General features: G+C 41.3%; 1 protein-coding gene across 1 annotated transcript in view; it reads right to left on the bottom strand.

Moving 5' to 3' along the window:
• The window catches only part of eys (EGF-like photoreceptor maintenance factor), a 122658-nt gene that overhangs the window by 12037 nt on the left and 94592 nt on the right, over window positions 1-16029 (bottom strand). The window contains exons 42-44 of the mRNA XM_040177902.2: window positions 13982-14090; window positions 8071-8294; window positions 1488-1660 (exon numbers count right to left, since the gene is read on the bottom strand). Of these exons, the coding sequence (XP_040033836.2) occupies window positions 1488-1660; window positions 8071-8294; window positions 13982-14090 (506 nt within the window). The remainder of the gene's footprint in view (window positions 1-1487; window positions 1661-8070; window positions 8295-13981; window positions 14091-16029) is intronic.

Genomic DNA, 16029 nt, shown 5'->3' with positions numbered 1-16029 from the left:
AGGTTTCCGTCCCTCAGCCTACTAATTCAGCCATTACACGTGAGCCACTAGCATTGTAAAGGACATCTGAACACAATCAACAGAAATCATTAGGTGTATTGGTATACGGTCGTGTGTTTCTCTCTTCATAGTCTATTAAACACGTCCTCATTGGAAAACACTACAAAGTACAACGCAGGGCTGGGAAACGGACTAGAAGCTGCAGAATATATTATTTCACAGAGAGACTTGAGGAAGACCTCTGTCAAATGCATCTATCTTTCAATGCTAACAACCCTCTCTTTCAAATAATATTACAAAGCATTTCTACTTTGGTATTTATTTGTGCAAGGTGGAGCAAACCAACAGGAGAAAATTGAACTGCCAGATAGCACTATGCGTTTTGAAAAAAATGCATGTGTGGTAATTGAGCATCGTAGCTGCCATCGAGCATCGACGGCCCTGAGCTATTTATATGATATACAGAATTAGTCTTTTCAAGCCCTGCAGAAAAGAAACTTCAATACCGGTAAGATTGCTCAGTGTTTAATCACAGAATTAATACCATCGGAAATAGATTGTATCAAATGTATGCAAATAAGATGAACTAAAAGAATTACATTATTTCTATTGTTAGCTGTTGTTTCTGTTAAAACCAATGTTGGTATTATGTTTTAGTATGACAGGCTTAGGCTTTGTGTACTCACAACCTGTGACTTTCCTTTTCCTTTTGGCTCAATTAATAATGAAATCTTTAACAAGAGGTATAGGCCCTTTTTATTCCAAGGTAAATCATTACAGCTTCTGAGTGGAGTAATTCAAAGTAGTATATATATGAAGGTTTCATGAGCTTGAGTTTTGAGGCATTTCAGCATGAATATTACTTCCTAGTATTCCCTTTCCTGCTTTTTCATTAGACCAACCTTATCTACTAAAGTGCACATGGGTACTGAACAAAACATATCCCTGTCAAAAACAATTCTGTCATGTTTACTGCTGGACAAACAACTTTAAAACTCCCTCACATGAAAGACACCTGCCATTCTATAACTGAAAGTATTTAGATAAGGACGCCACATGAGCGCACCCAATACCATACCGAAAAGGCCACAGAGGCAGGGGACCTGTGAGCGATCAGTTTGGACTCTGATCTTATCCGATGTAATAAGGATTTAATTCAAATGTCGGCCGTATACGGAGTTTGACACTAGAAGGTTAGATTACTCCGTTGAGGATGTGGGTGCAGAAAGTCTATCAAGGGCTGTGACAAAGTCAAGGACTGTGCCAAGCACCCCGCTGCGCTTACAGTCACTTAAGACCAGCAAAAGCCTCCTTATTTTATCTCTCGTCATATCACTGTTTGCAATCATAGACTAGATACTTAAAACGCTCTTAAAACCCTTTTTCTGTGTTCTGTTTAGCAGTTGTTCCAAACTGCTAAGGGCTGTCAACTGTTTGTCCTAAATTTTCACTACTATCTGTGCAAAGCTGTTCTTTGTGACACTTACGTTCCCCACACAGTAGACCTTGTCTTCCGTAGGGGCAGAGACACACGGCTTCCAGCGGAGACTTCGGGATGCATGTGGCTCCGTGACCGCAGGGGTTCCGCTCACAGGCATTGAACTGGCACAGCCGGCCGGTGTAAAGAGGGGGGCACTCACAGAACCAGTCCTCGGCATCGCTAAACGAGTCCACATAGAGGGAGAGATCATTATGCCAGAGGTTAAAATGGACCATGACATTGCAGCACGTCCAGATGCTTCACACAGGCCAACGGAACGGGGAGATAATGACAAAACACCGCTGAGGGGCCTGATGGGATATACGGGACGTACGGTAGAAGATCTGCTGGAACACAAGCTTTCGGGAGCATCGTGTGGATAGTGGCATGCTGCTGCAGAGGCAGAAATGACTTTTGGTAAAGGTAAACATGCATCCGCAAAAATAACAGCAGAGAGTAGATGATTAGTAGTGTGGCAGAAAATTGCACAGGATTTTGTCATCTTGGTTCCGCTATCTATATGCATGCGCTTCCTTTCAAAGCAGGAAGAGGAAGGGGATCTAGCATGCAAAGTAATATTCAGACAGGGTCTTTCTAACATGCACTATGATGTGCACGGCTCTGAAAGGTATATTATCAGACAGAGGAAGCATCAGTGGGCTTTCAAGTCTATAAATTAATAATGTGTTTTGAGCAGCAGCCACTGCAGGATGCATTTTGCTCAATGCAAAACTGGTTTCTTCTTCAAATGATGTATTTAAATTCTGTCACTGGAGTTGAGCATTGTTTGATGTATTGAAGTACACAAGGATGTTTTGTAACGTGGGAAAATGTAATGCATGATTATCAAAAGGCTGCCAATTTCAAGACATTTTAAGGCACAATACACTGCGACACATGCTGAGGAATGTGACTTTTATTTTCAAAGTAACAATCACAGATGAAAATAGTTATGGAACAAACTGAACAGGCTTGACAACCTACAAGGGGAAGAATCAAATATATAACGGAGCAGGTCCTGATGCTGATAATAGGTCCCGTTCATCGTCAGCTACTGGTCATTTTGAAATGTTGGTGACGTAAAAATGGTCCTCCAGTCAAACGTGGTAAATTGCTGGTAGTTGTGGAGGTAAGTATGAATACATTTAACATAAAACTCAAATTGTTTCTTCTAGTTGTAGAAATTATATTTACGGGGTTGATTTCTTAAATATAAAAGAAAAACGTTAAAAAAGTGTACTACAGATACATAATCTCTTCAATATATTCAGCTGATGTTGTGTCACTCCTGCTCGAGATTGAAGCATTAGATCGTTTAACAAATCCTTAATTCATTTCAATTGAAAAGCTTCATGCTTTCAGTCGTCAATGTTGTTTCCAACACCTTCAAACAAGCAGCATACATTGTGGATTGATTAAGGTAAAGCGTATCAAGGAGGCAAAGGAGTATGTTTGACAACACTTGAGTTTTAATTGGCCTAATCAAACAACGCAATGTGTGGGACGACAGAAGGTTATTTGAATTTAACAGAAGCAATCACTGATTACGTAATTGTTGTAATGTTTGCATACTAATTTGAATATGTCTATCACAAATGCCTGAAGTTGGTGCTCGTCATTTCTCCCGCCACTCAAAGGCTGCACGGATGCAGCACATAGGCTGGATGAAATATTAAGTAACACTACATTTTTAATCTAATGAGTACCAGACAAAACGATGAATAATTGACCAGTCATCTTATGATATCCCTGACAGCAGGAACAGTTCGCTGTGCTGCCATGTATGCATTTCTAAAATTCCAATCCCTCGTTAGTTATTTACAGCACACTTCTCTTCGAGTGATTGTTCGTATGCAAACGCACTTATTGCCTTACATACAGTGAGATCGTGATGAGGATCTCCTGCCACGGCGGGATTCAGTCCTCTGCTTGGAAGCATTCAGCCCACTTTGTCCTTTGTTAAAATAAAAAAAGACCTCTCTGTTCTGGAGCTATTATTTATAGAAAATAACTGCTTCGGAACTGAAATGTTATTTTCTTTCCAGCATTGTAGAACAGCCAATTGGACACCGTTATGCCGGCTAGAGAGACTGTAATTCTTGGTGTGCGTGGGAGGAAAAATCTTCTAAAGGAAGACTGGCTCCTCACTCAATTATTTGTCATCCAAATCCCGACATGAGCAGAGGGATGAAGTGGAATTTCCACATGGCGTTCACCTGGCGCACTCAGGCACAGACGGCCGTTCGATATTTCCACGACCTCTTCCAGGCATTCTTTTTGAAACGTACTTCCATGGAAACGCAATCTTTAGATGATACTTGAAACAACATCCTTATAGAAAGGAGGTGATGATGCACAAACAAACATTTCAAAGGGATCAGATGGCATTTTGTGAAGTCCAACTCCCTGAAAGACGCTGCTCGGGCAACGCTGAGCTTTTCTGGAACACTTTTAAAGTGTACTCGCATGTTTAAATCCATCACCTTTTAAATGTGCCTGTGTATTCATTCATTTTACTATTCTAAACTCACAAAAAAGGAAAGTAATCTTCCCATAAAACTACGAAAAAAAGACTATTGACCTCATGTCTCGAAAGTAAAGTTGTTACAATGATTTAACATTTCTTCAGTGACATGGATTCAGGAGGAATAATTCATGCAAGATGATAAGATCTTTTTGTTTCGGACTTGGGGAAGCGCTGTCAATTTTCTGAAATGTTTTCTCTGTGAACACAAAAGCCATCTTCTGCTTGGACCGCATGCTGTTATGCAGCACCGTCACTGGATTTCTTTCTCTCTAACAGACCAGCGAGCTGTCGTCAGGCTGAATGTTCAAAACAAGACGTATCGATTGCAAAGACAAAAGCAACACGTTAAGCTGTATTGTTGTTGGAACAAAAACTGAAATAGGGTTTAAAAAAGGTGGAAGGAGACCAAAGAGAACCCAGCTCAAACGATCACTGACTCCTCGACTACGGGGTGCTGGAGCTAAAATAATTCTCAAAGGAAACAAAATACAGGTATTAAACGAAAAACGGTGAGAACATCAGAGACTGACTTATGCTTAATGGATGAAATAACAAGATGTGTTCTTCTCTTTACTGTAGAGAACAACTTCCTTCCTAACAATGTCTTCCACAAAAGGATTCGGCAAATGATGGCTTAATGGACATGTGCTCACACACACACACACACAAAACAAACATACACACTGGTATGTATATCTATATTGCAGTAAATAGATTTGTTACTGCTTTAATACTGATAACCTAAAAATACCATTGTTAACACACGTGTACTATAACTATTTTTTGGTTCACCAAGCTGATTTTGAGCAAATGTGGAGACAAACATCAGATGTGCGGTACTAGAGGCATCATGCAGTCGAATGTTATGAAGCTGGTTATCAGAAGAACGACGTCGACGAGTTCTGCCTCAAAAACCGTACGACATATTCTTGTTTGCGAATCTGATACACACATCAACTTTACCGTTTCACCATTACCATCGTTTTGAGTCAATCCCATGCGGGGTAGTAAAAAATGTGGCTCCATCCACAGCTGTAAATACTCGGCTAACAACTGGAAGAATTTATTTTCATTAGGTCTCTCTGCAGATTTACGTCTTCACAAAGAACCAGTAGTCTGGTGAACAGGTCGGCCTTATGGCTTTAAAATTATTATCAGTTATTTCTAAACATGTCAAGGTTAAACAGTAACTCATTTTCTAACAAGAAAATGTCTGTGTAAAAATAATTGCCAATTTGGTTAAAAAACACCATTGCGCTGTTCGTACTGGAAGTAGTCGTCCTCCAAAATTCAATGACACAATGGAATAAACCCTGTAACGAGCAAGTTTTCTGTGGAAATATACTTTAGGGACTACTAACGCACACTGGATCAAAGCCATGTTTCTTTCTCATGGTGAACTAAAATATTTGTTTCTTGGACCGTGCATTATATTATAGGTTATTTGAAACAAGTATAGCTAGAGCTCTGATTAAGGCTGAATTGTTTTGTTTTTTTGACTGTGTTTGCAGGCAGTGAAGTGGAGCACCGGGAGAATTCACTGTGGAGCTTTGTGTGCCGCGGGAGGTGCACCATCACAGAATGAGCAAGGCACCATCTCTGCTGCAGCCAATTAACAGAAGCAGCACAGGCTGTGTGAGAGGCTGCCTCCACACTCTATTTATGCAATCCGAGGACAACGCGTCCAGTCACATTCTGATGTAAACTTTAACGAGGCTATCACACTTTTAAATTAACAGTGAATCAAGAGCCGGTCTGTGTGAAATGTACACATATTAGTGAAGAAGTCCTACTCAGCGCTGCTGTACCCTCAGCACGTCAGTGTTTTATAGCTAATCCCTTCTGGTTTATCCATACAAATTCAGTCTTTTGGCTGACTCATCAGTCTCCTGAACCTCATACTCCCTGCCGAACAGACGAAAAAAAGCTTGTGGACATAGTGGAGCATTAAGCAACTAAAGAGCGATGCCCTTTTACCAGAAACGGAGCTAAAAGGAGAGTGACCTCTTGTTGCCAGCCACGTGTCTCAGAGCAGCTGCTTGTGAAATGAGAAAGAAATGAGAAACTGAAAATCGCTGGGTGCAATATAGATGGGTAGATTGTAGAGTCCTTGTGGCGTAACGACAGACCCCCTGCAGCGTATGCCCACCTGCTCCTACACTTGCCACCCTCACTGATGCGTCAAGGATATTACATTGTTACTGTCGCACTGGTGCACCTGCACATCGGTATGCAGATTATACAGGGGGTGTGCAGCTGTAAACATTTTTCATAAATTGTCTAATTGGGAGATAACATGTCTGGCTGTATAAATACTTTATTTTTCTCTGATGATATTTTTTTTTTCTTATTTCCAGATTTCTTGAGTTTGGAGAGAGCGAATGCAAGGTACACACGAGTACGGCTGTATGTCTCTTGGAAACCGCTTCTGCTTTGATTTTTTCATCTGCTCTATATGCGGTCAGTAACATGGTCTCAACAGCCTGCAGCTGAGGCTACAGATTACACAGACATCCGGAGTAACAAAAGTGGCACTGTAGAACAAAGAGGCCAAGGTCCTTCTAGTAGATCGACCAGCTTTTCCCGTTGATGTCACTGAAATATCTAATATTTATGTGTCATCCGCCAATCGCACATTGTCCCCTCAGGTCTGATATCGACATATCGGCATGCCTAAGTGAACGGAATACCACACTGAAATGGGACAGCGCTAATATCGCCTCGACTGAACCCACAATGAAAATCCTTTCTCATCCCATTACGTTGTGACAGTGACAATCCAGAGCAACTAACTGAATGAGGAGAGCTCTATGCACTCTCGATGACCCCTGCATGCTGTGGAGTTCAAGAGGATGCTGCATTAACACATATTCATCACACGGATAATTGCAAGGTGCACTCTTTCGCACATGACAAGCCAATGTGACCATAATGCCGCGACTCATAATTGGTATGCTTAGAGCCATTCCCATTCCAATATTCTCTGTGCCCCTTTTCATTTCCTGTTTAATAAAAGCAAGTCTTAATTGACAGTATCATAACACAATGAAGAAGACATTTGGAGCAGCTTTTTGCAGGATTACCTGAGGTGAAAGAGCACCGTGTGTAGTTAATGCACACTTAAAAAGACGGTCAAAATTGCCGGTAAGTGGGGTTTGATGGCAGTCTGATGAGCTGTACTAGATAAAGATGAAGGGAGAATGAGCCTCACATATTTTGCCTGTTGCAATGCTAATACTGTAGCTTTATAGAATCTACCTATAGAACGGGAAGGAACTGGCTATGACAGAGTTTGTCCTTTCATGTAACGCTGCATCTGAGACTTAAGTAGCTGTCAAGGCATTAGCACACGTTACTCTGTAAAATCAATGTTTTGCAAGAACAAAAAACATTGTTCACACTCGCAAAGGCTCTATATGATGATATATACTTACATTGCTAGTACGTGTTGGCCTGTCGCGACATGCCTACAGTAATAGAAGCGGTTTGCCAGCCTCCACACGGAGGACAGGTTCCTCTGATTGTTTTGAGGATTGAACTGATCTCAGACAAAAGATTGTGTGAACTAAGCGGCCCTCAATGCACCGAAGGGGCGTGTGGCTTTGTGGCGACCGCAGCTATTCCAAATATTTCCTTGTTCCCAAAGAACTTGACGACTTAGTTTAAATCAAGGGATGTACAGCTGGATTATTTTAGTGTTCCAACCCATGCAATGTTGCGTTTCACATAATCACGTGCACAAATTCCATTATTCGTGGTAATCAATAATCAATTTATTATGTTGAGTCCTAGTCCAATACTTTACAGTGCACACTAAATTAGGCCTAAATTGAAAAAAGTGATGTAACTGGAAGTTATATTCCTACAATGGAAATGCTCCATTCCTTCAGTTCCTTCTTTAATTTAGGATGCAATACTCGGCTGCAGTTAAGCTAATTCATGGAGTAGTTTCTTGCTTGTTATACATTTTAGTTATAGTATGAAAGGAAATGATAAGATTTTTATTTTCATGTTAAACAGTCCCTTAGTACATTTTCCATTAGTGTAACAGGTGATCTCGTACCTGACACAAGTTCCTCCGTTACGACATGGAAGGTGTTGGCACACAGGCGGGTCACAATCCTGGATGTTTCGTCCTCTCACTGCCTCACCCACCAGGTAAATCTCCTTTGAGTTGACCTGAAGTTCCCTGATACATCCAATGAATCTCCTCGTTCCCTTTGCACTCCCGTCACGCACCTCCCACTGGGACGAAACATCCCCAAGAAAAAGGGGTCCAAAGGTTCCCTGCAACAAATGGTGGAAAGCCAGAGATCAGTGTGATCATTTAGTTGAGCTCACTAAATTACAAAAAGTATGTCTCAATTTAAATACAAGCAGTTCAGCTAAAACCCATTTCGAAATGTTAGTGTATTAACATTATTATTACATTAAATGTGAATACAGGTTATATATATAGTTTCCTTTGACGTGCTAGGTAATCAGGTAGAATTAATGTAGATAAATTCTGTTAACTCGCAGGTTATTTAACCTCAAAGTCTCATATTAGCGCAAATAATCTGTTTTTCATTTGTAGAGGTGACCTCAGTTCAAATAGAGTACTACCTTCTATTGAGAAGGTTTACACTGTCCAACTCATGCCATGCATAATGATTAATTTATGAAAGATAAATCAACATTTATCTCGGCCTCATTACATATTCCTGCAAATTACGTAACGTGCTGACAGCGGAGTTCAAAAATATGAAACTCTCCTGAGTAAAAGGGATTTTCTGTTTCATGTACGGTTAGCTTAAAAGACTATTGAGTGAATATATTTCCTTTAGATTTTGCCCCAGCCTCCATATTTTCAACACTTTCAAAATTGTGTTTAGCAGAAACAAGACCTTTCATGTTCATAAGGCTCATTTCTGTGTCATGTTTAAAATAATGCGCATGTATCTGAAAATCAAACATGTAAACACATTCCAGCCCTAAAGCAGAAATAATAAAGCTATATGAAAAAATACCTTCCCTTTCATTTTGGAAGTCGCCAACAACTCTAAAGGGCGAGTATTGACCGTCCTCACATCCTTAAGCTTATTCATATCTGGTCGTGGAAAATATAAGTACTGGAATTATTCAAAAGGCTCATTGTATTCAATACCTTTATTCAACAATGCAGGTGACTCATGTCATGCATTTCAAAGCTTTGCTTCTACTCCATAAATCTGACTGATGTTGGTATTTAAAGTACATTTCATAGCTTTGCTGACGATATACAACTTTGTATTGATTCAATTATAGAACACAAATCCCTTATATCAAAGTTCATTTTTACCAGCACTGTAAATGTAAGAAATTACCCTAAAAGGCAACATTCCTCATGCCGCTATGCTGCTGTTTGAGGAAAGGGTTTGGGCAGCTGCAGCGCAGGGGTTCGGTGGAGGGAGGGGGTCGGACCACGTACTTATTTTGGATGTTGCATTAATGCCAGATTTTAATTACCTAACTGCGCCATCAATTAAAGGCTAAAAAAAGGACGACACGTACTATCAGTGCAAAGTTAAGAGCCTTGAAACTATCTATAAAATACTTTGTTGTAGTGTGATACTATTACAATGTGCTAAACTATATTCCATGTGATACAAGCAGTTATGAGCCCCTGAAGCTTCTTGTTGATAAGGAGGCTGATATGGAACGAGTTTATGGTGCCTTCAAGTGTGTTTACAACGTTTATGAGACATTTGAAAGACTCACTGATGGAATATTCCGGACTTTGTAAGTGGACATGCAGCACTGCGCTCACATGGGTTGAATGATGATTTATGTGAAAGGGCAGGAAAAGTCAATCTGGCCTCCATATTTCTAAAAAAAATGTGTGGTGCCGTTTTGCAGGACTAACTTGGTTATTCAAAAAAACACATCACCAGGTGAACATTGTTGTTGAGTCATTTTAATCACGGACTAAAAGCTGGCTTTATAACCACAACCATAATTGAAAATGGGGCGGTACAACTACAACATAGGAGTATATTTATATTATTCCGGTTCTAAACCCCCGATACTGGCAAACTGTGAGCATTATGACAGAATGTATCAGCTGTGTGATGGCTTCCAGTCTGAATTGGCAAGGATAGTACTGGATGTGACACTGACTTTACCGTCCAGCGTTTCGATCATCATTTTAGAATCTGACAATACAAAGTAGTGTTGCAGTGACATCTGCTAACCTGCCGGACTCAGCAGTCCCATTTTGGAACCTGACAGCTCAGCTCATCCGTCTACGGTCTGCAGCCGGGCCATGTATGTAAACCATCGCAAGACACCTTGTGGGTTCAAAATGTCTAAAAAGTCTATAAGCTGTACTTCTAACACTACTCTACCTTCAGACCCTCGACAACAAATAATTTCTTTAAAAGTATGTTTAGTAGAAAAGAAGCTATCTCAATGCCTGTAGATGAAACCAACTATAAAAGGAATCTGTGTGTCTCATCCAATCAATTTTTCTGTCTTTCTGGAGACCCCATGGACAGCTTTGTCTAATATGAGGAAATTGGACAAAGCCGCACATTCTATATAATTATTCTGTATCCATAACGGAAGACAGCAGCTTATTTCCGTTCACTTTTGCTGAACAGAAATAAGCAGAATTTAACGGGCACAAGTGGATAAGCTTACAGCAGTGGTTCAACATTTGCGAAATACTCCAATACTTGAAATATTTCTCAGCCCAGCGCAATGCATGTTTGGTTCAAAGAAAGACGTAATACACATTGCTGTACCCCAAGGTCAGATTTATTGAACTGTCCCCACTGACATTTGCCTTGATGGGTTGAACAGAGTGCTTTTTCATTCATGATTTAGTGAGGAACTTGTGCTTTACTGAGGATATTTGATAGTCTTGGCAGGGAGGCAACTGACCAAGCTCGTCTCCTGGTAGTTTCTTTTCTTTGTTTTGATCAAAGTCATTGCAGATAAGGAAGCTTCACATAAATATGTGGATGCAAAGAGTAGTAGCTGATCCCAAGCTCTCTGTCCCGGGTCAGGGTGCTCGCGCTTCACACACACGCACTCAAACCTGTGTGGATGTGGCAAACTCCATCTGGAGGCCACGGTCAGTGACATGTGGCTTGCTTTTGTTTGCTTCAAACCAAAGAAATGGGTTTCTCACCCAATGCACCTGTGCAGATTTCACCTCCGTGTCAGGAAAGTAGGAATGCACATCTTGAATCAAGTTGGTCGAATGTCCCTTTATGACCGGAGGTCTGTCCACATCCTCGCTGGAGAGGAAATCATCCACCTAAGGAAAGCCTGTGAAAGTCCCCTGTGCAGAAGCCGTGCTCCACAGCTCTGCTTCCCTGGGGGAGCCTCCCACCTTGTCAAACAGGTTTTAAATGCCGCTGTCCTTCCCCTGCACAGGCATTTTCAGCTCGCTCAGTTTTGTCTGAGTACATCTGCCAGATAACACTCGCATTCCAAGCCAGCCTGTGTCCTGGAACAAGGTGGTGCGAGGAGACCGGTTCTCAATCAGAAAGGTGTGCGCATTTCAGATCGTAAATTTCAAACAGCCGGCTGAGCATCTCCCCCGAGAGCGAGCGCACTTCTGTGTGCAAACAGCGTGCTTCCACAGAGGCGGCAAAACCGGCGCGCATCACTCCGAGGCTGTCGTTCAGAACGTGGTGTAACAAAGGGCTCAGTTTCTTGGACGCCGATGCTTTCGTTTGTATGACACAATGAGTCTACTTCACGTCGGGGAGGGGTTTCGTTTTTTAATGCGCGTTCTTTCGCGCTGCCCGCCATCGATGGTGCTGCTGCGACCGTGCAGCGGATGCTGCAGCAGGATTTCCAGCCCATGCAGTTTTCACAAAAAGGTGTTGACAACATCGAAAAGGCCCTGTCATCCCTTGTTCTCCCCTCCAAATAGAATGTGCTCATAAAATGTCGTCAGGATCAATGTTTCTCACAAAAAGCAACACGTCGTGCCTTTCCGCTGACTTTTGCGGATTCATCCAGCTGGAGTTGGAAAAGAGTCGTCGTGGTTTCCCCACAACTCGCTCGACGATGTCTGTTCCCATTTGATGTCCTCGGCAGGACACAGAGTCATTTTGAAGAAGGCAAAAGTCCTTAATTTCTCTCCGCTGCGTTTGAGTCCAGCGTGGTCTCAGCCAGCACAACAGCGGCTGGAAGGAGCAGGTCTTCGGCTCCGGCGAGCGGTTTCTTGGCTTTAGCTGGGAGCAAGGACACTACATAAGAGGCCTCCGGGGCTCTGGCTGATGTCGTGGAGGTTTTCCGCATCGTGTCTTGAGATGACCTGAATTCAGAAAGCATCTGCATGTGTAGTCTTGAGATGGCTTTTTTTCGGCACTTGTCCCTCTGCGCTTTCAGAGGCATCGCCGTCGCGCCTCAACCACGACTCCTTTGTTTGTGTTTTTCGAGGCGGCAGTGATTGACAGGCAAAGACAGGTGGCGCGTGCGAGCTTGGGGGTCGAACCATCCGTGGATAGAGGGACTTTAGGTTTTAGGATAATGAAATTGAATAGCCTACTAAATATAAAACCCAGTTTCTGAACCTACTTAAATAACTATTTTTAAAAGGACTTTTGAATGGATGATCATTTGGATCATGTCTTTTTTAAAATCTCAAGTAGCCGTTGGAGTGCCTTCATGTACCCCCAGGGCTCCGTGTACCCCCCTTTGAGGTTTACAGGAACATCACCACCATTGCAGCTGAAATTGTGCCGATAACAGTACCGACGGCAAAATACCTCCACTCGTTAAACCATGCTCTACTTTATAACCACGGTGGTAATGTCAAAGCAACCTATTCATGTTTTCTAAAATGCCTGTGGGGCCAATTCTAGGTTATTTCGGCGTACAATGAGTTATAACATCAGACATGATTTAATACTTATTTTCATATCCAAACAACATTAAATTTAAAGATGATAGGGGCTCTTTCAGTCTGGGGCCGCAGGCCCGGCTGGTATTCCCGTGGTGTTTTTTTCCAGTGAATCAGATGATAGGCCTAATTTAACAGTGTTCGGGCCTGTTATTAGCTGAGACTTTGTAGATCATGGTAGCGGTTTAGTTGAGGACCCACAGAAGCACAACGTTAAGTGTGAAGTTGTTCGTATGAGCGGTTCTTTTGAAATTATATGTGTGTCTGAATTAAGGTAATACACTGGTCTCTATAAAAGTTTACTAGCAACCAGTCTAGTTTTTGCAAAGATAATTTGCAATAATGAGTGTGTTATTAACCAAAAAGGAAAAAAAATAGCTTGGCATCTTAAATTAGAACACCATAAATCACATGGAGGAAGGGGGGAGGCATGTGGAGCCTTTGGGAAGGTTGAGCCCCTCTCTGCATCTTTAAAAGTGAAAAACCCCAAATATTAATTTAATAAACATAGGTGTTGTTAATCAAATTAATGAGCCAGAATGAAAAGATTAAAAATGGCTGTTTCTTGCATGCCTACTATTAATGATTAGATTTGCCAAGTCTGATCATCTTGGCAACAGGTGGACATATTAAAAAACAGTGTCCTGGGTTGGCTTTGATAACATACAAATGAGTCCCACACAGGATCTAAATTAGTCTGTCTAATCAAAAACAAAAATACCTGCTGCTACTAATATATATTTGTGTTGGTCTGTACTGGATTTAGTGAACTTGCTTTGTTCTGAAGGCTGCTGGATAATACGTTTTAAACTGCTATGTTAAACAAAAAAATCCATCCATTTGATTAGATCTCACAGAACTGTTCTCGGGCTCAGATTGAAGCTTATCATGTTATTTACATGAGAATTGTGTATTTTGCAAGTACATGAAGCTAACTGCAGGGCAGCGAGTGGAAACGTAATGTATCGGAATACATTATGTTTGATGTAATTCCTTTGACTTGCACGCGGAATCTCACAGGAAAGGGAAAGCGATGCAAATTACAAGATTATAGGTTCGCAAATGTAAGAAAGTGGTTGTAGATTTGACTTGCCTCTGATACGGGGTGTGACACGTACTCCTCAAGACGCTGAGCTGGGCCATTATCTGTCGCTATCTCAATCATACATGACCCTCCTTGTTTGGCATCAGACAGATTGTATCTGTTGAGAGAGAGCAGAATAAAAAATTAAAAAAAAACATTGGATGGAGCGACGAACAGATCGGTAAAAGCAAAGCTGCTAATGTGACCATTGAGACTACAGTATAAAAATGGATAACTACGTGTATGTTACACACTGCTATTGAAAACTTTATGCACTGGTGGATATTGTCGGAGGCAATGGTGCATTTGTATCCCACGCCACAGCCAAATACCCGGGAGACACAACAAAAACAGAGAATGGCTTCCACAGCTGGATTTAAATTATACCTTTGGAAATAGGTTTCTGCCCAGTGCTGCAGTGACATTCTTTTATTCCTGCAGTTTTGGTGTTCCTTAGCAGATAAGAAATTCTTATTATTATGCCTGAAAACACACTACAGACAAATCATGTGTTTCGGGATAACTCTGGGATAGAGTCAGAATTTAGATGTACATGCTGTCTACATAATATGCATTACTTTAATTTAAAATATGTATAAAAAATACAATACAAAAAAAATGCCTGCAAAACACTATAACAAGTGAGAGTGCTCATTATGTCATTTGGGATTAATTGATGATAAAAATGAGGGCACCAACTAGATATACATTACAAATCTAATGAGTAGGAAGACAATTTTATCATTTGACCCTCTGCGTGACTCTGGGGAAATATACAATTGCTCTAGTCATTAATGTTGCAGCCATGATGTTAAGTAGCTGGTCTACTTGTGTCAGATTCCAGCTTTTGCAAAGTCAAGTGATTGCCTCCTTCCAATTTATCAACGCCTTTATACGGCCGTTGTACATAGCAGCCTCGCTACAGGCCGCTTTAGAGATTCCTTATTGTTCGCCTGTGAACAAAAAAGATTCTGCCAATTGTTTTCAGAAATTCTTCCGATTGTAACACCGTTAATGAGACAAACACCTCAAATGTCTGCCATAACTGCCAGATGGAAACCGTCAGGGCGATCGCCCTCCTGCTAATTTTAAAACAGCCATCCAGGATGCCTTCCTGAGGCAATCACACACATGCAACTTCAAGTAGCACTAATTACAGGTACTGCATTGAAATCACAAGGGCAGGTTTATAGGCAAACACACCACGCAAATACCGAGGCACATTCAAGACCGTAAGCATGGAACGCATCCTTCAATAATGTGCATAGAAAATGCTTACCACCATATTTGGGGTGCCTGGTGTATCATTTTCTGTGAGTGATGTATATAACACAACCATAATGAACATGTTTGTGAAGAGACTGTTCGTGAGGAATGAAACACCACCTTTCTTAACTCCCTCTTGCAGGGGGCATTTGAAGCATATTTTGCTGCTTAGTACAGTAGCTTTTTATTTGGCCTGTTAAAGCTGCAACGACTGTCCCGGTGAGACACACACAGCGTGCATAGTAAGCAAACAGGATGATGCTGCCTGATGAGCTCTCGTGAGCAAATTCAATGCCTCATCGGGCTAATTTACATTGGTCTTGCTCGTCAGGGCAAAGACAACTATTTATAAAGAAGAGTATGACTACTTAACATGGTATAGAAGCATAGTGCATGTGTCCCATGGCCCAAAATCATATCCTCACCACACACACAACACTATTCCACAATGGATTATATCTCACTAAAAAACATAAAAGTGAAATCACAAGAAAGAATGGCGGGGTTTGTCCAAGTGAGAAATACAACGCTATGTCATTTCATATTGGGCTCCCTGTGCGCTATTCACTGCTGGTTCTTAGAGGACTAGCAACAGCAAACGCCCAACTTGAGGTAAACAAACAAAAACGTATGAATATTTCATTTTCTGCCAACACACAAAACCACAATATGGCTGTGATCACTTTACTTACTCAATCATCATTTATACATTTCTTCATCTGGCTAATGCTCTAATCAGAAGGGATTTGTCATCTCCAACGTCCTCATTTAGACGCGTCTAGCGTGTGACT

Source organism: Gasterosteus aculeatus, chromosome 6 (genome assembly GCF_964276395.1).
Source record: "Gasterosteus aculeatus chromosome 6, fGasAcu3.hap1.1, whole genome shotgun sequence".
NCBI classification, from domain to species: domain Eukaryota; kingdom Metazoa; phylum Chordata; class Actinopteri; order Perciformes; family Gasterosteidae; genus Gasterosteus; species Gasterosteus aculeatus.
This window is presented reverse-complemented; position numbering and strand designations above follow the sequence as displayed.